We start from the raw sequence: 24397 nt of genomic DNA, 5'->3' as shown, positions 1-24397 counted from the left end.
AGCAGCATGTGGAGGCTTGCATTGTTTTAGCTCCAGATCAACTGCAAGAACAAACCAGCAATCCGGAGAGGACCCAGAGACCCTTGGAAGGAAGTGGACTGCTCCTGCGGGATTCGAGACACACCCCAAATACTGTGAGTGCCCCAACTGCGTAAGTGGGAAAGGGAGACCCTCCTCTCCTGAACACACGGTGGAGAAGCTGAAGGTCTGTTTGTGAGAGAAGTTTTGGTTTACCTAAAGCTGAGTCAAGTTAGAGAGCCAAGCGAAATACAGGGGTAGAGAAAGCAGCAGAAAGGCCCTGGAAGCTCGCTGGGTTCCAAAGCAGCCCATTCCTGCCTGGCACCACAGGGATCCCTTGGGAGGGTGGCCAGAGGAGTGGCGGGTAAAACTCCATAGGGAGAAGGAATTCTTTTTTTTTTTTTTTTTTTTTTTTGAGACGGAGTCTCGCTCTGTCGCCCAGGCTGGAGTGTAGTGGCGCGATCTTGGCTCACTGCAAGCTCCGCCTCCCGGGTTCACGCCATTCTCCTGCCTCAGGCTCCTGAGTAGCTGGGACTACAGGCGCCCGCCACCGCGCCCGTCTAATTTTTTGTATTTTTAGTAGAGAGGGGGTTTCACCGTGGTCTCGATCTCCTGACCTTGTGATCCGCCCGCCTCAGCCTCCCAAAGTGCTGGGATTACAGGCGTGAGCCACCGCGCCCGGCTGAGAAGGAATTCTTTGGTTGAACTTTGTAACTATTTGAATGGGGTGAGAAGCCCCGGGGGTTGTGGGGGATGAAAATCTGGGTTACAGACTTCACAGGCAGGGGAAGAACTTAAGCACTTTTCTTTCACAGCTGGGAGGCGGATAGCCTCACGTAAGTTTTCAAGCCCATCTTGCCCTCCACCTGGAAACAGACTCAGGGCTACTGGGGGGCACAGTGGGAGAGAAACTGGCCCTTCCGTTTGCGTAGGAGCTGGGTGAGGCTTGTGCCTGCTGGTTTCCCCCCACTTTCCTGACAACCTGCATGACTCAACAGAGGCAGCCATAATCTCCCTAGGTACGCAACTCCAGTGACCTGGGAATCTCACCCCCATTCCCCACAGCAGCCACAGCAAGACCTGCCCAAAGAGAACCTGAGCTCAGACAGGTCTAGCTCCGTCCCAACCTGATGGTCCTTCCCTATCCATCCTCATAGCAGAAGACAAAGGGCATATAATCTTGGGAGTTCAAGGGCCCCGCCCACCGCTGGTGCCTCTCCACATTAGTACAGCTGATGCTTTCTGGAAGGCACCACTCCTGACAGGAGGGCAATCAGAACAAAAATAGAGCATTAAACCACCAAAGCTAAGGGCCCTCAGGGAGTTCACTGTACCCTCTGCCACCTCCACCAGAACAGGCATTGGTATCCACAGCTGAGAGACCCATAGACGGTTCACATCACAGGACTCTGTGCAGACAATCCCCAGTACCAGCCTGGAGCCGGGTAGACTCGCTGGGCGGCTAGACCCAGAAGAGAGACAACAATCACTGCAGTTCGGCTCACAGGGAGTCACATCCATAGGAAAAGAGGGAGAGTACTACATCAAGGGAACACCCTGTGGGACAAAATAATCTGAACAACGGCCTTCAGCCCTAGACCTTCCTTCCCTCTGACAGTGTCTACCCCAATGAGAAGGAATCAGAAAACCAACCCTGGTAATATGATAAAACAAGGCTCTTCAACATCCCCCCAAAAATCACACTAGTTCACTAGTAATGGACCCAAACCAAGAAGAAATCCTCGATTACCTGAAAAATAACTCAGGAGGTTAGTTATTAAGCTAATCAGGGAGGAAGCAGAGAAAGGCAAAGCCCAATGCAAGGAAATCCAAAAAATGATACAAGTAGTGAAGGAAGAAATATTCATGGAAATAGATAGCTTAAAGAGAAAACAATAAAAAATTCAGGAAACTTTGGACACACTTTTAGAAATGGGAAATGCTCTGGAAAGTCTCAGCAATAGAATTGAACAAGTAGAAGAAAGAAATTCAGAGTTGGAAGACAAGGTCTTCGAATTAACCTAATCCAACAAAGACAAAGAAAAAAGAGTAAGAAAATATGAACAAAGCCTCCAAGAAGTCTGGGATTATGTTAAACGACCAAACCTAAGAATAATCGCTGTATCTGAGGAAGAAGAGAATTCTAAAAGCCTGGAAAACATATTTGGGGGAATAATCGAGGAAAACTTCCCCGGCCTTGCAAGAGACCCAGACATCCAAATACAAGCAGCACAAAGAACACCTGGAAATTCATCACAAAAAGATCTTCACCTAGGCACATTGTCATCCGGTTATTCAAAGTTAAGACGAAGGAAAGAATCTTAAGAGCTGTGAGACAGAAGCAACAGGTAACCTATAAAGGAAAACCTATCAGATTAACAGTGGATTTCTCAGCAGAAACCCTACAAACTAGAAGAGATTGGGGCCCTATCTTCAGCCTCCTCAAACCAATTATCAGCCAAGAATTTTGTATCCAGCAAAACTAAACATCATATACAAAAGAAAGTCATTTTTCAGACAAACAAATGCTGAAAGAATTCACCATTACCAAACCACCACTACAAGAGCTGCTAAAAGGAGCTCTAAATCTTGAAACAAATCCAGGAAACACATCAAAACAGAACCTCTTTAAAGCATAAATCACACAGGACCTATAAAACAAAAACACAAGTTAAAAAGCAAAAACAAAAAACAAAACCAAAGCACACAGGCAACAAAGAGCATGATGAAAGCAATGGTACCTCACATTTCAATACTAACACTGAATGTAAACGACCTGAATGCTCCATTTAAAAGATACAGAACTGAAGAATGGATAAGAACTCACCAACCAACCATCTGCTGCCTTCAGGAGACTCACCTAACACATAAGGACTCACATAAACTTAAGGTAAAGGAGTAGAAAAAGGCATGTCATGCAAATGGACACCAAAAGCAACCAGGGGTAGCTATTCTTTTTAGTTATTTTTGTTTTGTTTTGTTTTGTTTGAGAGAGAATCTGCTCTGACACTCAGGCTGGAGTACAGTGGTGCAATCTTGGCTCACTGCAACCTCTGCCTCTCAGGTTCAAGTGATTTTCCTGCCTCAGCCTCCCAAATAGCTGGGATTATAGGTGCCTGCCACCATGCCTGGCTAATTTTTGTATTTTTAGTAGAGATGGGGTTTCACCATGATGGCAAGGCTGGTCTCAATTTCCTGACCTCAGGAGATCCTCCTGCCTCCGCTTCCCAAAGTGCTGGGATTACAAGCGTGAGCCACCATGCCTGGCTGGGTAAGCTATTCTTATATGAGACAAAACAAACTGTAAAGCAACAGTGGTTAAAAAAGACAAAGAGGCACAGTATATAATGGTAAAAGGCCTTCTCCAGCAGGAAAATATCACAATCCTAAACATATATGCACCTAACACTGGAGCTCCCAAATTTATAAAACAATTACTAATAGACTTAAGAAATGAGATAAACAGCAACACAATAATAGTGGGGGACTTCAATACTCCACTGACAGCATTAGACAGGTCCTCAAGACAGAAAGTCAACAAAGAAACAATGGATTTAAACTATATCTTGGAACAAACAGAGTTAACGGATATATACAGAACATTTCATCCAACCACCGCAGAATACACATTCTATTCAACAGTGCATGGAACTTTCTCCAAGATAGACCATATCATAGGCCATAAAACAAGCCTCAATAAACTTAAGAAAATTGAAATTTTATCCAGTACTCTCTCAAACCACAGTGGAATAAAACTGGAAATCAACTCCAAAAGGAACCTTCAAAACCATGCAAATACATGGAATTTAAATAACCTGCTCCTGAATGAGCATTCAGTCAAAAATGAAATCAAGATGGAGATTAGAAAATTCTTTGAGCTGAATGATAATAATGACACAACCTATCAAAACCTCTGGGATACAGCAAAGGCGGTGCTAAGAGGAAAGTTCATAGCCCTAAATGCCTACATCAAAAAGGCTGAAAGAGCACAAACAGACAATCTAAGGTCACACCTCAAGGAACCAGAGAAACAAGAACAAACCAAATTTAAACCCAGCGGAAGAAAGGAAATAACCAAGATCAGAGCAGAACTAAATGAAATTGAAACAAAAAATTTACAAAAGATAAATGAAACAAAAAGCTAGTTCTTTGAAAAGATAAATAAAATTGATAGACCATTAGCAAGATTAACCAAGAAAAGAAGACAGAAAATTCAAATAATCTCACTAAGAAATGAAACTGGAGATATTACACCTGACACCACTGAAATACAAAGGATCATTCAAGGCAACACCTTTACACACATAAATTAGAAAACCTAGAAGAGACTAATAAATTCCTGGAAAAATACAACCCTCCTAGCTTAAATCAGAAAGAATTAGATACCCTGGACAAACCAATAACAAGCAGCAAGATTGAAATGGTAATTTAAAAATTACCAACAAAAAAAAGTCGAGGACCAGATGGATTCACAGCAGAATTCTATCAGACATTCAATGAAAAATTGGTACCAATCCTTTTGACACTATTCCACAAGACACAGAAAGAAGGAACTCTCCCTAATTTATTGTATGAAGCCAGCATCACCCTAATACCCAAACCAGGAAAGGACATAACCAAAAAAAGAAAACTGCAGACTGATATCCTTGATGAACACAGATGCTAAAATCTGTAACAAAATACTAGCTAACCAAATCCAACAACATATCAAAAAGATAATCCACCATGATCAAGTGGGTTTCATACCAGGGATGCAGGGATAGGTTAACATACATGTCAGTAAATGTGATACACCATATAAACAGAATTAAAAAGAAAAATCACATGATCATCTCAATAGATACAAAGCACTGGACAAAATTTAGCATCCCTTTATGATTAAAACTCTCAGCAAAACTGGCATATGAGGGACATACCTTAATGTCATAAAAGCCATCTATAACAAACCCACAGTCAATATAATACTGAATGGGGAAAAGTTGAAAGCATTCCCTCTGAGAACTGGAACAAGACAAGGATAACCACTCTCACCACTCCTTTTCAACACAGTACTGGAAGTCCTAGCCAGAACAATCAGACAAGAGAAAGAAATAAAGGGCATCTAAATCAGTAAAGAGGAACTAAAACTGTCACTGCTTACTGATGGTATAATCATTTACCTTGAAAACCCTAAGGACTCCTCTAGAAAGCTCCTAGAACTGATAAAAGAATTCAGCAAAGTTTCTGGATACGAGATTAATGTACACAAATCAGAAGCTCTTCTATAAACCAACAGCGACCAAGCAGAGAACCAAATCAAGAACTCAACCCCTTTACAATAGCTGCAAAAAAGTTAAAATACTTAGTAAAATACCTAACAAAGGAGTCAAAAGACCTCTACATGGAAAACTACAAAACACGGCTGAAAAAAATAATAAACGATGCAAACAAATGGAAACACATCCCATGCTTGTGGATGGGTAGAACCAATATTGTGAAAATGACCATACCACCAAAAGCAATCTACAAATTCAATGCAATCCCCATCGGAATACCATCATCATTCTTCCCAGAATTAGAAAAAACAATTCTAAAATTCATATGGAACCAAAAAAGAGCCCACATAGCCAAAGCCAGACTAAGCAAAAAGAACAAATTTGGAGGCATCACACTACCTGATTTCAAACTATACTGTAAGGCCATAGTCACCAAAACAGCATGGTACTGGTATGAAAACAGGCACATAGACCAATGGAACAGAATAGAGAACCCAGAAATAAACCCAAACACTTACAGCCAACTGATCTTCAATAAAGAAAACAAAAACATAAAGTGGGGAAAGGACATCTTTTTCAACAAATGGTGCTGGGATAATTGGTTAGCCACATGTAGGAGAATGAAACTGGATCCTCATCTCTCACCTTATACAAAAATCAACTCAATATGGATTAAGGACTTAAAACCTAAGACCTGAAACTATAAAAATTCTAGAACACTGGAAAAACCCTTCTAGACATTGGCTTAGGCAAGGATTTCATGACCAAGAACCCAAAAGCAAACGCAATAAAAACAAAGATAAATAACTGGGGCCTAATTAATCAGCTTTTGCACAGCAAAAGGAACAGTCAGCAGAGTAAACAGACAACCCACAGTGTGGGAGAAAATCTTCACAATCTATACATCTGACAAAAGACTACTATGCAGAATCTATAATAAACTCAAACAAATCAGTAAGAAAAAAACAATCCCATCCAAAAGTGGACTAAGGACATGAACAGACAGTTCTCAAAAGAAGATATACAAATGGCCAACAAACATATGAAAAAATGCTCAACATCACTAATGATCAGGGAAATGCAAATCAAAGCCATAATGCGATACCATCTTACTCCTGCAAGAATGGCCATAATCAAAAGATCAAAAAACAGTTGATGTTGGAGTGGATGTGTTGAACGAGGAACACTTCTACACTGCTGGTGTCAACATAAACTAGTACAGCTACTATGGAAAACAGTGTGGAGATTCCTTAAAGAACTAACAGTAGAACTACCATTTGATCGAGCAATCACACTAGGGGGTTTTACTCAGAGGAAAAGAAGTCATTATTCGAAAAAGATACTTGCACATGCATGTTTATAGCAGCACAATTCACAATTGCAAAACCATGGAAACAACCCAAATGCCCATCGATAAGTGGATAAACTGTGCCATATATATATATATATATATATATATATGCATACATATATTGCGCAGCCATGAAAAGGAATGAATTAACAGCATTTACAGTAACCTGGATGAGATAGGAGACTATTATTCTAAGTGATGTAACTCCGGGATGGAAAACCAAACATTATATGTTCTCACTGATACATGGGAGCTAAGCTATGAGGACACAAAGGCATAAGAATGATACAATAAACTTTGGGGACTTGGGGGGAAGAGTGGGAGGGAGGCGAGGGATAAAAGACTACAAATATGGTGCAGTGTATACTGCTTGGGTGATGAGTGCACCAAAATCTCACAGATCACCACTAAAGAACTCACTCATGTAACCACATACCACCTGTACCCCAATAACTTATGGAAAAATAAAATAAAATAAATAAATAAATAAAATTAATGACTGTCTAAATAAATATACTTACTTACATTTTTGAATAGTTGCTCAGCAAGTTCTCTGACATGCTTTATCATCTTCACTGGGCTATTTTCTTCAACTTTAATTCTCTCTACTTCAAAGGCTACCAACTAGGAAAAAGAATCAAAAGGCAAAACATCAATTCCAAAATATGCCAAATTCAAAAACTGTGATAATTTCATACAATTTGCAAGCCAAAAAAATCCAACATATACATTATTTTTAAAACAAAATATTTTAGGTTTTGGGGTTTCACCTCCATTCTGGGGTTACAGGGTCAATCAAACCCTTGAATTGTATAGTGGTCCCTCCCTGAGGATTTAGGGCCCTATTTCTTCTAGGGAAAAGTCATTTCTGGAACTCAGAGAGACCCTGTCATTCCACAGGCCTCAGTCAGAGAAATTCAGACAGTTAGAAAATGTCTAAACACTTCCTTAACTCACAAAACATGAACCAAATGTCCAAGTCAGGATGCTCAGACTTTAGTCCTAGCTCTGCTGATACTGTGTGATCTGGGACAAGGCACTTAAACTCCTGAGCTTCAGTTTTCTCATCTCTAAAATAAGATAGAAGAACAAAATGGCCTTTAGATTCCTTCTAGTCTCAAACTATCTCTTTATTAACTAATTTACTGGGAGAACTGTGTGAGTCTGTATACTTAGGGTAAAGAAAAGAAGGCTGACAGGAAAAAAAATTGTGGAGGGTAAATAGATGGACAATAAAAATAAAAAGGTACAATACAGGATTCTTCTAGGAACTAATAGATTCGCTGCATAGGCATATAAAACTATGGCTTACCTATTCTAGGCTAGGATTCAGAAAGATGATCAAGGGCAAACATTCTTTTCATTCTAAGACATCTAGCTGATGGGAGTGTGAGGACAAGGCCATGCACAATGCAAGCTGCCTCTCAAAGCCCCCGTAATACCCCATTGTGGTAGACTGCCCTAGGCTAAGTGAAAACAAGGATCACTTTCCCAGGAGCAAATGCTATTTTTCTACCGAAGCGTTCCCATGCAATTGGCCAAAGAGGGTAGAATGAGAAATTAGTTAGTTCTGATGGTTCATTTTTCTTAGGCTCTTGACTGATATATACATATGATTTACTGGCAGTCAAGTAACAAAAGTAAAACACCCAAAGTCACCACTGTAGGCCAAACAGAGAACTGGATGAACACTAATGGGTGACCCAATAGGAACCTTGGCTTATCATTGTTTCCAATCTAGAGTATATTTGTATAAACAATAAATAAATAAAAAATAAGTTAGCACATAAAGTTAGAGACATAAAATGAAGCCTAACGCAGTCGAGTGGCTCTCAGAGTCAATGACTTTGGGAGAGTTTGGAAGAGGTGGTGAGATAAGAGCAGAGCATGAAGAACAGAGGAGGGCACTCCAAGCACGGGAAAGACCTACAAAATAGAGGCTGTGGCAAGTAAGTTTTCTGTAAGTAACTAATCTTGCTTTTTAGTTGTGATGAAGCTGTCAGAGGAAGATAAATTTGAATAGAAAAGAGAGAATATATAAACCAATGTTACTATTCATAAAGCTTCAAAGACTAACAAAACGTAGGTGCTAGAAAAGACCTTGGAGACCATCTATTTTAAACCCATAAAATATTATGTTATGAACTTAGTACAGAATCTAAAGGCTGATATGTTAGTAGAATCAATAACCAATCATGTTATATGTAGTATTAGAGAATCAATGACCAATAATTGATTACAAAAAATTGTCCACCTCAGGATGTTTCCTAAATCTTCGTATGCTTTGTGTTATTAATTAAAGCATCTGATGCAGTAAACATATTCTACACAGAACTAAAACATGTGCCTCTTCTTTAAAAATTCTTACCTGTGAATACTTCACTATCTTTAAAAAAAAAAAAGATCCTTCTCCTCTGAACCAAAGATATTTAAGACCTTCATTCCTACCTTCCCTATATAAAAGAAAATCACCAGAGGCAAAACATGACCACTATCACGATTCTCCAATATCCTGGGATCTAGGAATGTGGTTTTTTTATAGATATCAAGAAACTTTTTAGATTTTTGGTTCTAATACAGTACTCTTTCAAAAATTGAAATGAGAATAATATTCTTGTTCTACCCACCAGAGTGGGCTGCTGTGAATATAGAGTTAAATGATAAATGGAAAGGTGCTTTTAAAAAAGAGCACAATAAATGCAAATAGCATTCTTATTTTGAGTCACATCTGCCCTATTTCTCCCTTTATATGGCTAATTCCTTGAAGACAGAGACAGAAATCTGTTTTCCATATATTTAATGTCTCCTAAGACAGGTAGAGAAGAGTTGAAAATTGATTAGTGAGAATGCCACAAACTTAAACTATGGCTCTATGATTCTGATAGACCAAATGTAACTCCAGTTTGAAGTAATTTCAGCTATCTTAGCTTCAAATTAGAGCTTTCTCCCTATAACACTGACAAAAGAATTACTGTATTAGGGCCTTTAAAAATAAGAGTTCTATTTATACAATCACTGTTACCTTTTCAAAAAGATTTTAATCAACTATTTTTTAAAATATAATAGTTTAAAATATGAATAGTTTTTGGAGTATGAGTGGTTTTCGGTTACATGGATGAATTATATAGTGGTGAATTCTGAGATTTTGGTGCACCCATCACCTGAGTAGTGTACATTGTTCAATTAATTAAAATTCAGTTGTTCAAAAATTATATGTACTTTCAAGGCATCTTATAATTTTTTTGGTAAATTTTTATAATCCACATTAAAATATCGAGATTTGATAAGCATAATAAATAACATTGGGATTAATACCTGATTTATATATGACTATATAAATATGAAAAATGTTACTTTTTGCTTTTAACTACTAGTCTAATTATGTCTATAAATAATGCCTTCATTTAATAAGAACTATACCTCATCAAAGAGATCACAAGATCTATAAGGAGGACCTCTTTCTGAAACAAAACCTGCAAATGCCATTCCATTGAGTACTTTAGTGAGGAAATCATTCTCGACCAAACCACGCTGCCCCAAGAATGCTGTCTGTGAAAAAAGAAAACGTGAAATAATAATTTATCACTTGGTAATGGACAAATGGTCAAAACAAAAATACAATAAAAAGAGCAAGGCCTATATAAATCCCTTCATGTATAAATATGTGTTGTCATAAAATACTTTCTCTCAAAGGGAGTTATTCTGAAATACTACATATATTGAAAAGAATAAAAATGAATCTGTCTCCATGTTAGGAGAAGAAATCAGAAATTAACATTCAATTTTAAAAGAAAAATTGATTTGGCCGGGCACGGTGGCTCAAGCCTGTAATCCCAGCACTTTGGGAGGCTGAGACGGGTGGATCATGAGGTCAGGAGATCGAGACCATCCTGGCTAACACGGTGAAACCCCGTCTCTAGTAAAAAATACAAAAAAAACTAGCCAGGTGAGGTGGCGGGCGCCTGTAGTCCCAGCTACTCGGGAGGCTGAGGCAGGAGAATGGCGTGGACCGGGAGGCGGAGCTTGCAGTGAGTTGAGATCCGGCCACTGCATTCCAGCCTGGGAGACAGAGCCAGACTCCGTCTCAAAAAAAAAAAAAAAAAGAAAAATTGATTTAAAGTTAACATATTCTAAGACAGTATGTGAGTTCCGTATTATTATTAAGAACCAATATCTAACCACATAGAGATTTTAAATAATCACATTTGATAAATCAAGGTCAAAATAAATGGCTAGGAAAAAAAAATCAAGTAGTTTTATTAAATTAGAATATATTTCTTGGACAGACACAATACAGTACTCTGTATCTTACTTTGTGGAAATGTATTACTGGCTCTGCATGAATTCTTATAAGTTGCAGGCAGGATCTATATCCTTGGAAGAGTTGTGCAAATAATCTAAGGAAAACTGCTCGCACCTCTTTATCCTAAAAATATAAGAAGAAAGGTTAGGTAATTTAACTTTTTAAAAACAAATGAAATATCAAGTCAAAAAGGTGACCTTTTCATATATCCCAAGGACATTTGGCATATATCCCAAGTCCTTTGATTTTTATATGCACCAAAACAATTACAGTCACAACCAAATATAAGACAAATATAAGAAGAAAAAACTCTTAAGATTGTATTTAATCCAGCTTTTATTGGAATCACAGTTTAGAACTGTAAGAAAACTGACAGATTCTGTTAGTCAATGCCTTACTTAATTGATCAGGAAATGAAGGTCAAGAATGCTTAAGTATATGTGTTCAGCCCCCTGAGGTTCCTTATTGGTTACAAAACCCCCTGCTAAGAAATGCACTGAGCAAAATAAAAAAGGGGCCTCTGTTATATATATAACCTTCTATGGCTTCTAATTGGAACTATTTCCATCCACACACTCTTCAAACTTGATTCTCTCCTATAACCCACATTCTTTATATCCATTTTTGTAAGCATCTCTTCTGTTTTTAATCCTTGCCTGGCTGTTTCAATTTGATGCTTGGCACAGTTTTCCAGGCTATAATCTAGGCTCTGATTTTCTGTCCTACACTTAACTCATGCCTCCTCAGGGCAACAGTCTTAGCCCTAGTGGCCTGTTGCCCAGTGTGCTTCCCTGTGCCTCCTCCTTGAGAAGGACATAAGGACAGTCAGTGGCAAGTCTCTTAATTTCTAGTTTTGGGCACTTTTTACTCTGCTGTCCATCTAACTCTAACTTCACTTAGCTTCTTTAAAAACCCTACAAATAAAAGAACAGCACTCTTCAACAGCATTAAATGTAAATATTAAACTTCTTACCAGCATTTTTGAGTGGGATAAAGCTGTTCGTGGAGGAGGAAAAGCATGATCTGCTACTTCCAAATCTGGGTGTAAAATCTAAAGCAAAAAAGTTTTGTTATGTAAAATATCTTAATATCAATGAAATCTATTATTGGGACATTAAGATGAAAATGTCAGCATATGAATTATAATATATTCCCTCCATTAATACAATTCAATTAGCTGGGGTAGTTCTTTTTTTTTTTTTTTTTTTGAGACAGAGTCTGGCTCCGTTGCCCAGGCTGGAGTGCAGTGGCCGGATCTCAGCTCACTGCAAGCCCCACCTCCCGGGTTCACGCCATTCTCCTGCCTCAGCCTCCCGAGTAGCTGGGAGTACAGGCGCCCGCCACCTCGCCCGGCTAATTTTTTTTGTATTTTAGTAGAGACGGGGTTTCACCGTGTTAGCCAGGATGGTCTCGATCTCCTGAACTCGTGATTCACCCGTCTCGGCCTCCCAAAGTGCTGGGATTACAGGCTTGAGCCACCGCGCCCAGCCTAGCTGGGGTAGTTCTATATGTACCACTGTAGAAAGATCTCCAAGACAAAATATTCAGTTGAAACATGTTCTAGAAAAATACACATAGTATGGTCTAATTTATTTGAAATTAATTATTGAAAATAAAACAAAATAAACCCTAAATCTACATAGGTATATATATATATATAGAGAGAGAGAGAGAGAGAGAGAAATGAGAATGAAAAGTTCTGAAAAAAAATACACTAAACTATAAAATAGTAGTCATGTCTGGTAAGGGAATAATCTATATAGCTGAATTTTTAAAAACAGCTGCTTGTTTTTATGTTCTAAGTGTAATGAAAAATTACTGAGGAGAGGCCAGGTGCAGTGGCTCATGCCTGTAATCCCAGCACTTTGGGAGGGCAAGGTGGGTGGATCACTTGAGGTTAGGAATTCGAGACCAGCCGGGCCAACATGGTGAAATCCTGTCTCTAGTGAAAATACAAAAATTAGCTCAGCATGGTGGCACATGCCTGTAGTCCCAGCTACTTGGGAGGCTGAAGCAGAATAGCTTGAACCTGGGAGACGGAGGTTGCAGTGAGCTGAGATTGCACCACTGCACTCCAGCCTGGGCGACAGAACAAGACTCTGTCTCAAAAAAAAAAAAAAAAAAATTACTGAGGAGAAAGAAAATAAGATTTTGAACTTTGCAGTCTAAACAGGTAAAAGTATAAAACCATGTCACAAAAGTGCTAAAATATATAAAGTGCAATATGTGAAATGTAAAGCATAATTAATTCAACTTAGGGAAAACTAAACAAAAAATAAAGTAACATTTGAGTTAAGCTTTGAAGGAAAGCAGGTTGGGGAGCAGCTGTGAAAGAAGGGCCTGTATAGGACTTACACAGAGAAGATGAAATTGTATCAGTATGTAGCAAATTTTCTCCTTGCAGAATCATTTTCAAATACTAAGATTTTTGATGGTATGCTGAGAACAGACCAAAAGACTCAAAACAACACTTAAAGACAACACTAAAATATTGGCAGTTCAAGTCATTGAATCACAAGCACAGCACAAAATATCTTGGTGTCTATAAAATAATCCATTGTTATTACACAGTTTAAGTATAGTGTTGCCATTTGATTATAATTATTTACTAATGAAACAAAGCTTATATGCTTGTGTGTTGATGTTCCCAATCATCCATGAAATGTAGTTTCTTTTTGGTCCTAGTTTGACAATACATTATGCTCCTATTTCTTTTTTTCTTTTTTTTTTTTTTTTTTTTTTTTTTTGAGACGGAGTTTCGCTCTTGTTGCCCAGGCTGGAGTGCAATGGCATGATCTCGGCTCACGGCAACCTCCGCCTCCTGGGTTCAAGCGAGCCTCCTGTCTCAGCCTCCTGAGCAGCTAGGATTACAGGTGTACACCACCACAGCTGGCTAATTTTTTGTCTTTTTTTTTGGTAGCAATGGGATTTTGCCATGTTGGTCAGGTTGGTCTCGAACTCCTGACCTCAGATGATCCACCCACCTCAGCCTTCCAAAGTGCTGGGATTACAGGTGTGAGCCACCACAGCCGGCCCTATGCTCCTATTTCTTATTCACGGAACAGTAAGTAGTACCTAATCCACCATTGTGCTTAGTAACTATAACAATATGTATACTCAGTTTTACCAAAAAGGAATTTTACATATTGATCAAATTTGGTGGCACAGGTGTTGCAGGTTTAGGTATACGAGTAGGCAGCAGAACCCTTACCAGGACCATAAGAAGTACAATCTTACTCTTTGTTAATTTTGGTACTTAACCCCTAAATAACTATTCATATCACTAGTAAGTAACCACACATAAGATTTAATCCCTATAGGAATTCTAGAAACATTAAACTTTCTTCAGTCATTCAAATACTACCTTCTCAGCTTTTGCTATATATACATATACCATCTATGCAATTATATAGTCAAGATTTTTCTTTAAATTGTCTTTAAATCAACTCCTTTTTTTTCTTTTTTCTTTTTTTGGTGAGATGGAGATTTACTCTTGTTGCCCAGGCTGGAGAGCAATGGCGCGATCTCGGCTCACCGCATCCTCCACCTCCCAGGTTCAAGCGGTTCTCCTGCCTCAGCCTCCTGAGTAGCTGGGATTACAGGCATGTGTCACCACGCCTGGCTAATTTTGTATTTTTAGTGGAGACGGGGTTTCACAGTGTTGCCCAGGCTGATCCTGAACTCCTGACCTCAGGTAATCTGCCCGCCTCAGCCTCCCAAAGTGCTGGCATTACAGGCATGAGCCACTGTGCCCGGCCTTGTTTTGGTTTTTGAGATGGGAGTCTAGCTCTGTTACTCAGGCTGGAGTGCAGTGGCGCAATCTCGGCTCACTGCAACCTCTGCTTCCCAGGTTCACGCTATTCTCCTGCGTCAGCCTCCTGAGTAGCTGGGATTACAGGCATGTGCCACCATGCCCAGCTAATTTTTGTATTTTTAGTAGATTCTCTAACTGTTCCCATTTCACAGATACCACTATGACACCAAAAAAGACTAACACAAAATTGAAAGTTTTCTGAGAATAAAATCCCTCCTGGTTATCCTAGGCTTCTAAGTTTCTATTTAAGAGGGAAAAAATGTTTTAAATAGCCCAGAATAAAATATTCTTAAAGTAGAATATGAAGGCCTTAGTTCTAGTAATGTGTTGAAAAGGAATGCAGAATTTCTACACTTCAATTTTCTGATGATAAGCACCTAAAATGCTATCAGTAAAACAAAATACCATGTTTTCGAAATTCAGCTAAGATAAAATAACTGCAAAAAAAATTCAATCTGTTTCAATGAGAAAAACTGAAGCCACAAGATGTTTTAAAGCTTTACTTGGCTTGAATGTAGTGTATACTTCTCCTTCTTTGGTATTTCTATTCATATGGCATTTAGAGTGGAATGTTGGACATTTTATGTATCAATAAGACACATCTTTCTGTAATAACCTGAAAGTATTGGCAAGACAATATTACAGTGTTTTGTAGGTACCAAAGAGGAATGAGATGCCAATAGGGAGGCTAGAGAAGAGAAGCCAACACCTAATGGGGGATCTTAGGGGAATCAGGGATTTCAAGGCAGAGCCTTGTTTTCACAGGTGAATTTCCAATACCTAGGACAGTACTAGGTCCTGTACGCTGAATGAAGGAAGCAATGTAGAACAAATATTCAGTTAGGATCCAAAATATATGTTTTAGATAACTACCTAGTAAATGAATAATTCTAAATACTATAAAAGAATATGGTCATGTTTCCAACATATAGCTCTCTTTAAAGTAACAAACTGTATTGACAAACATTTTCAATTTCAGCTATCTTAGCTTCAGATTTAAATAAAGAGAAAGTTACTATTACAAAAACATGTCATACCAAAGAAAGAGCTGATTGCGTCTGATGTAGAAGTGGTTCTGGGAGAGAAGAGAGGTGAATACATTCAGGAATTTTAATAGTGCCTCCATCCAAATCTGCTATGATTACATCTAACTGAAAGAGATAAAAAAAATTAACCTATAATTACGGAAATACATTTGTTGTTAAGCAAATTATTTTTCCCTTGACTAATTCAAAATGAGAAGAATCACATGTAGAAGAGACACTTGTTTGTCCATAGTAGTACAATTTTGGGCTAACAAGTTCCCAGCAACACTGTGTTTCCCAGCTTCCTTTGAAATTAGATGTGGCATGTGGCTTAGATTCTGCCAATAAAACATGAGAAGTGACATATTCCTGTCCTTCAAGAGAGGGGATATGTAAAGCTCTCCTATGCTGTCTTTCCTTTTCCCTTAGACTAAAATTATAAACTGACAGCAAACCAGCCTTCAAGCATACACATGATGACAATGCCTGGGAGGATTCTGTTGGAGAAACAAGAAGGATGGAAGCTTGGATCTTGAATGACTTCATAGAGCAGATTGGTCTGGCATAATGGAACATGTCTATGGACTGCTGCATGAGTGTTCAATGACACTATTTTGTTTCAGCCATTGCCTTTTGTTCTGATTTTACTGTATATGCGGCTGCAGCAAGCACAGAGGATTGCATTTCAGACACTTTATTCAAGTAGTTTAGTAATATTCTAAACAAATTAGTATTTATTACAAGAATTAACAAAGCAATTAGTATACATCAAAAGGGTACTGTTTAGCCACTTAGAAAAATCTGATTTTTAGCATTTTACAAAAGTCTATTTAAAAATAACTTACATAAAAATGTAAGAGAAAACAGCCAAGATGAGTGAAGCTGTTATATTGACAATATAATTCATTCTAATTTATTCATTACGATTTTAAGAAATTTGCATTTGGCAACACTTGGTTTGTCCTACCTCCAGCGACTGTTTTTATTTATTTATTTGGCAACACTTGGTTTGTCCTATCTCCAGTAACTGTATGTATGTACGTATGTATATGTGTATGTATGTATGTTTGTATGTATGTATTTTTGAGACGGAGTCTTACCCAGGCTGGAGTGTAGTGGTGCAATCTTACCCAGGCTGGAGTGTAGTGGTGCAATCTTGACTCATTGCAACCTCCACCTCTCAGGTTCAAGCGATTCTCCTGCCTTAGCCTCCTGAGTAGCTGGGATTAGAGGCATGCGTCACCAAGCCCAGCTAATTTTTTGTAGTTTTAGTAGAGGCGGGGTTTCTCTATGTTGGCCAGGGTGGTCTCAAACTCCTGACCTCAGGTGATCTGCCTGCCTTGGCCTCCCAAAGTGTTGGGATTTCAGGTGTGGGCCACCATGCCCGGCCTCCAGTGACTGTTTCCATTTAGAAGAAATAAAATTACCTACAAACCAGGTGGGTATGCTTCTAATTAGTATTAATTAGGTTTTATTGAATGTTTATTGATTTATACATATTTTTATATGGTGATACCAAAATTAAATAGGAACTAAGTGTCAACACCTAAAGTTAGAAAGAATGATGACTATACGAATGAAAGTCCTGTTTATAATGTTGAATAATATTTTGTTACTTTAAATGATACCTCTGATTTGGTTACAACTGTAATTACTTAGTTGCTGGCATTTAAAACTAAAACAGAAGCAGAATTACAAAATCTTAGGGATCTGTGGAACACAGACGTTATGCAGCCTAATTTTACAGTAAAGAATTTCTCTCAGACTCCCTGTAAAGTGTCACATAATCTTTTCCTTACACTCTACTTACAGTGCTTGAGAGTACACTCCTCATCTCACATAAGGAAATCCATTCTATAACCGGGCAGTTCTAATTGTTGGAAATACTTTTAATGGGCAGAAATCCGTTTCTATAGCCACTTTATCCACCGATTCTATTTCAGCCTTTTAGAGTTACAAAAAATGAATCTCAACCCTTCTTCTATGACAGTAACTTAAATACTTATCTTTACCTGTGAAATAGTATCAGCTTATTACCTGAGAAAATTTCCTTAGGCCTTTACAGAATATAGTTTCTAAAGACTTGATAATCCTGGATGTCCTTTTCTGATAAGCTTTATTTTGTTACAGTCCCTCATGAAGAGTGATACACAGAACTAAATGAATTATTCCAGAACTGGCTTGAATGTAGAGTATACTTTTCCTTCTTCAGTATTCCTATTCATATGGCATTAAGAATACAAAACTTTGGTGGAAGCTCATATCAAACTTGTGTTCTACTAAAACTCTTCACTCTTTTGAATATGCTTTCTGCTTTGTTAGTTATCAGCAATTTGGTATCAAGACAGGTCTCGGCCGGGCGCGGTGGCTCAAGCCTGTAATCCCAGCACTTTGGGAGGCCGAGACGGGTGGATCACGAGGCCAGGAGATCGAGACCATCCTGGCTAACACAGTGAAACCCCGTCTCTACTAAAAAAATACAAAAAACTAGCCGGGCGAGGTGGCGGGCGCCTGTAGTCCCAGCTACTCGGGAGGCTGAGGCAGGAGAATGACGTAAACCCGGGAGGCGGAGCTTGCAATGAGCTGAGATCCGGCCACTGTACTCCAGCCCGGGCGACAGAGTGAGACTCCGTCTCAAAAAAAAAAAAAAAAAAAAAAAAAAAAAAAAAAAAAAGACAGGTCTCACTTCAAAATATAAATCAATTATGCACTAATATCAAAAGTATAAATAGAATATTAGATTAATTTATCTTTTGTCATATGTAAGATGAATAATAAAGATAAACAATGCACCAAAAGAGGGATATTTAAAAATATTAATAAATTCCTTTATAAAACCTCCTATACTTGTATATGGCAAAATTAATATACAGACTTTTCAATGATATTTTTCTTCTATCCAATCTTTTCTACTGGAAATGCTACAGATCTGAAAATAGTGATTAGTTGAAATGTTATAGGACCCAAAGTAATATGATAAACTTCTGGACTCAATAACTGGAAACTTTAAAGATGAATACTTACAAGTTCGTGGATATCAGTTTTAAAGACAGAATGTACTCCAATAATGAAAGGTGTTGGGGAACTCAGAACTTCCAGTAGCTGAGCTGGGAGAATAGGGATATAAGGATAACTGGAAAGAATAAAAATACGTATCACATATATTTTTCTTTAACATAAACATATTTTCTTTCATCCTTATGCTGTATAAGTTGCATATTACTTAGGTTTAGAAATTATCAATAATGTTTTCATGCTTTTTAATACTAAAATTTTGGAAAAAATGATTTAAAAATCTTCATGTGAAAAATACAATAAGATATAAGACATAAAGTGAATGGAATCCAAGCCTGCTTCCTTAACCTTTGTTTCTTCTAGGCAAGCAGTCTCTTTAGGTCTTCTAATATTGTTTGAAAGCATTTTTCCTTACATAGAAACCCGACATTAGACAGTAACACTGACTCTCTGATAGGGCCTCCCCTCTCAATATGAGGCAATGATTTGTCTATATAAAATAAGCACTCAAATTCCACTGTCTATATTTGATTTTTGCATTCAATAAGAATGGCAAAAACAAAAACAAAAACAAAAAACCAGGACCAATAATTCTCTATCTTATCTAAAAAGTTAAGAAAAGTACCTAAATTTAAAAATATTTTTTAAAGAAATTCTGGAGTCTAAAATTTTATCTAGTTTATATGAACTAATTTCCTAGATGTTAGATTATCAGTTGATTAAACAGTATATTAGAGGTATGCTATTCTAGTTATAGCACTATTAGGCATCACTGTTTTGTTTTTTAAGTTTTTATTAGGAAAATTTTTTTAACATATCCCATAAAAAAACAGAGGAAAAAATTATAATGAAGCCCTGCAGTAATTGTCAATTTTGAGAATTACCAATGCACGGCTACGTATATATCTCTACCCACTTTTTTTCTCTTCTCTACTGTATTATTTTCGAGCAAATCCCGGATGTCACATTGTTTACCCATAAATACTTCAGTGGGTATCTAAGAAAGATAAGAGCTTTTTATTAATAGAATCTCTACCATTATAACTTCTAAAAATTAATAATTCTTTAATATCAAATAGCACTGACTAGACATTTATGCCAAATGTGTTAAAAGACAATTAAAAGTTGCTGACAATACTATTCAAATTAAGTATTTTTACACTAATCAACATTCAGTAATGGACAACTTGGAAAGTCTCAAATTCTAGACTAGATTTTATCAAAACTATGACTCATGTAACAGCATAACTTTGTGAAATACCCCTATGTGGTTCAAAACCATTGTGCCATAACATTATGACTTATCGACAATAAGTGATATGTAGTTTAGGAATAAATAAAATTAACAAATGAAAACCTCACCTATATTTAAGAGGAAACATTAAAGATTCCAGGGCTCTACAAGCATCGCTAAGTCTCTGGAAACTTGCAGAATGGAAGAGAACCTTATTTTCTGTGAGGACTGCACAAAAGAGGCTGAGGACATTCTGAATTCCTGAAAACATAAGAGCAAGGACTTACCAAATGCATTTAATTTTATATGTGTTGTCAACAATCATAGACAGTATACACGGAAAGCAAAAGCCAGTAATTTTGGACTCTGAAGGAAAATACTTGGTTAAACTGTAAATTCCATGTAATCTATGAGTATTTGTTTTCCCAAACTTTCAGTTTTGCCTTTATTCTTCAAATCACGTAATACTCATTGAACATATTAGTTGTTTGGAAATACACTATTACCTTCTTTTCAATTTCATCTCTAAGGCCTGTATTGAGGTTCCTGTTTTAGAATGCTAGCATTGTTCTAAAAACTAACCCTTGCAGAATCTATTTGTCTGACGTTACTAATACCACACCAGCTTTGTTGTTGTTGAAATTTGCCTACTATATCTTTTCCCATCTTTTAATTTCAACCTTTCTCTACTTCTTGTAAACAGCATGCACAAATGCTCTGCAATTTAATGATGGGGTTATGTCCTAATAAACCCATTGTAAAGTTGAAAAATCTTAAATTGAACATAAATCAGAGACTGTCTGTAACTGAAATATTTTAGTCTGACAACCTTTGTCTTTTAACTAGTTCACTTAATCCATCTATACTTATTGTAATTATTGAGATATACACTAATATATAGAGATATATGTGGTATCTTATTTTACGCTTTTTATTCTATCTTCTCTTTTTTCTTTCTTTTCGATTTCTCCTGTCTCTTCTTTCATCCCCTCTGTTAGTATGGTATTTATAAACTCTTTTTCTATTTTTTTAGTGGCAACTCCAGAAAATACAACATACATACTTATGACATTGAAGTTAAATAAATACATAATTTCTTATTTTCTCCTGTTTATTACTGAACCAAATTATCTTTCTTTATATCACTTCAACTTTAATCATACAGATCCAGTAAAGCAAGAGTCCCCATTTGTTTTCTCAAGGTAAAATACTATATTGTCCCTTTATCATAGCTTATTTCTTCATGTGACTTGCAAATTTCCTTAGTCTATTATTAATTGCTATTCCCTCTTATCATTTCCAACTTATCCCATGTGATACATCAGAATCTTTAGTTCAGATTTTAATCTTCGCTCATTTTGATTAATGTAATAGTTTCATAAGTGATTTTCCTAATCCAGTCCTTATTCCCTTCAAATCTACCCTCCAGATAGTTTCTAGAATAAAGGAAAAAAATGATATAATGACTAAAGAAATCTAAATACATTTTCAAGTGGTTTAAAAAATTCATATTAAATCCACAAGAATAAATGCTACAAATTTTACAAAATACATTCTTGTGGATTTCACATGAATTTTAAAAACCCACTAAGGTTTTGGTACACTTGAACAACAGTGGAAATGAATGAGCTAGCATTATATGTATCATCATGACTAACTCTCCCAAGTATAATACTGAGTGAGGGTAGTAAGGCATACAATAATGATATAGTTGTGAAAACAAAATAAATCTCAGGATCCCCAAACCACCAAGCCAAAGGGAAGTCAAGCTAGAAACTGCACCAGGAAAATCTACCTCCTATTTTATTCCTAAATAAGATAGCTACAAAGATTTAAAAAAAAAAAAAAAAGGCTGGATGTGGTGGCTCACACCTGTAATCCCAGCACTTTGGGAGGCCGAGGCAGGTGGATCACTTGAGGTAAGGAGTTTAAGACCTGCCTGGCCAACATGGTGAAACCTTGTCTCTACTAAATATATAAAAATCAGTGTGGTAGCAGATGCCTGTAACCTCAGCTACTCGGGAGGCGGGGGCAGGAGAATTGCTTGAACCCAGGAGACAGAGGTTGCAGTGAGCCGAGGTTGCACCATTGCACTCCAGCCTGGGCAACAGAGCAAGACTCTGTCTCAAAAAAAAAAAAAAAAAAAAAAGCTACATACGTCCCATACCTCCCTCACAATTTGCCCACAAGGAAATTCCTTGTGGACAAAGGACAGACAAAACTCAAAGTCATCAAAGTCATCCCTGTACTCCTATGAGACAAATGTGTATCTGATTGCTTCCTCTGCCCTATTATTTCACTAAGCCAGACTAAGACTTAAGTGACTATTCCTCTATCTGCCACTCACATGTAAATTGTGTATTCAGTAAAAGGCTAATCAGAGACTCAAAAGAATGCAACCTTTTGTCTCTTATATACCTATGACCTGGAAGCCCCCTCCCCTGCTTTGAGTTGTCCCGCCTTTCCAGACCGAACCAATGTACATTTTATGCATATTGATTGATGTCTCATTTTTCAGCAGGTGGCTAGCCAGACATGAGCAGGGAAGGAGAGGACCCCTTCACTCCCACGCCACCACCAAGAATGTCAGGCAACCATCAGGTGATGATCAGGTGATTATTAAACTGTCTCTCTAAAATAATAATTGGTCATAGCTGATGCCAGGGAAAGGCAATCTTCCAATAGACAGAAACATCTGAAACTGGTGATCAGCAGCTTCCTGATAAAATCTCAGGAGTTGGAGAGTGGGCTCATGCCTGTGCACTAAGAGGCAAAATGGCAGAGTTTAACTGGTATATGACCCTCTAGGAACATTTGGACTGGTAAAGGAAGAATGCCTCCAGTGAGCATGTGTACAACTCCAGTAAACACATGGCACATGTGACCCCTACCAAATGCTGACAGGTCTTTGTGCATGTGGAGTGCCCACCCCAAGGGAAGAATCCAAGGAGGAGAGATGCAAGACCCTGAACACATGACAACATATAAAATCCCGAGTCAAAGCTCTAACAGTGCACTTAATCTCTCAAGTTGTCTGCTTGGCCCTCTTCCAAGTATACTTTACTTCCCTTCATTCCTGCTCTAATGCTTTTAAATAAACTTTCGCTCCTGCTCTAAAACTTTGCCTTGGTCTCTCACTCTGCCTTATGCTCCTTGGTTGAATTCTTTCTTCTGAGGAAGCAAGAATTGAGGTTGCTGCAGACCTGTATGGATTTGCTGCTGGTAACATACTTTGGTGCTGTGGCTTGGATACATTCCCTAATATTAACATACTTTGGTGCCACGTGATTCGAATATGCTTCCACAGTGGTAAGACGTCTCTATGCCTCACCTTCTTTGGCTGGAGGTGTTTAACCCTTGTACACAGTTTTGTTTGCTCTTTTCATTCTCCGGCTTACTAACCACCCCCCAGAACAATTCTCTGCCACAGTGGCTCTGTTCCCCAAGCTCATCTCTCAGCTCCTGCTGATGGGTAGCTCACAGGGGTAGGAAGGACTTTGGAGTCCTTCACAGGTAAGATCCTTGACCTGAGACACAAAGGTTCTCCTAGACAAGAGGCTCATGAGAGTGGTAAGGCTAAAGCCTAAAACTGTGCAATGTCTGGGGTTTCCTCTGCTTTTTCAACTAAAATTGGCTCTTTCCCAAAAACCCACACCACCTATTCTCCCGTTTTCTGTGTGTATTCTGAAATGGCCTTGTACACCCTTCAGACTGTCCACCTCGAGGCAAGTTAGCCTCTTTTGCTTTCACTTTGCATGCCATGTAACAGTTATTGGTACACCCTCAGCTCTTGCAGAATTTGCGCAGCAGCAAAAACATGGGCTCCCTTGTGGATATCTCGAGACTTATACTAGTTTTTACCCTGCCAGCTCAGATGACTTCTAATCCTTCCTCTGTCTGTTGGCACACTACTAGGACAGACACTAATTGGATCCCCAGTCAGCTCCTTATGACTTACCATATGCTTTTCATTCCTGTTACGGTCCAGGGCTGAGTTTTCCGGTGGCTTCTGAAGTAGTTTCCTGCCCGCATAGGGCCTCATTCTAGCCCTTTAAGGACCCCATCTACCTGCTTTTTTTGAGTTAGCACCCCTTCGGGAGGAGGGGAAATTCTTCCTTTGCCATTTGTGAATTCTTACATCAAGCCCTAAGTCCTCCAGAGGTTACTACTTTATGTTAAGAAGACAAATAAATGTTGCCCTCTCAAATCTAAGGGATGTTGTTTTTGGAAGCCTAAGAAAGGTTTCCATGATTATTCCTCTGGCTTCTTCCTACTTCCTCCTGGAGCTTCCATTTCTCTAATCACTTCCATGCCTTTCTCAATATTCATCAAGATCTTCAAGGTCATATTTGAAGGGAGGGAAGTTCAGCCCCCTTGCAGCA

The 24397-nt window shown here is 38.1% G+C and overlaps 1 protein-coding gene across 1 annotated transcript in view; it reads right to left on the bottom strand.

Annotated features, from left to right (window-relative positions):
• The window catches only part of SBF2 (SET binding factor 2), a 589674-nt gene that overhangs the window by 211600 nt on the left and 353677 nt on the right, over positions 1 to 24397 (bottom strand). Inside the window, exons 8-14 of the mRNA XM_050757377.1 lie at positions 20144 to 20276; positions 18791 to 18899; positions 15779 to 15892; positions 11901 to 11978; positions 10937 to 11050; positions 10045 to 10173; positions 7150 to 7248 (exon numbers count right to left, since the gene is read on the bottom strand). Of these exons, the coding sequence (XP_050613334.1) occupies positions 7150 to 7248; positions 10045 to 10173; positions 10937 to 11050; positions 11901 to 11978; positions 15779 to 15892; positions 18791 to 18899; positions 20144 to 20276 (776 nt within the window). The remainder of the gene's footprint in view (positions 1 to 7149; positions 7249 to 10044; positions 10174 to 10936; positions 11051 to 11900; positions 11979 to 15778; positions 15893 to 18790; positions 18900 to 20143; positions 20277 to 24397) is intronic.

Source organism: Macaca thibetana, chromosome 14, assembly GCF_024542745.1.
Source record: "Macaca thibetana thibetana isolate TM-01 chromosome 14, ASM2454274v1, whole genome shotgun sequence".
Lineage (NCBI taxonomy): Eukaryota > Metazoa > Chordata > Mammalia > Primates > Cercopithecidae > Macaca > Macaca thibetana.
This window is presented reverse-complemented; position numbering and strand designations above follow the sequence as displayed.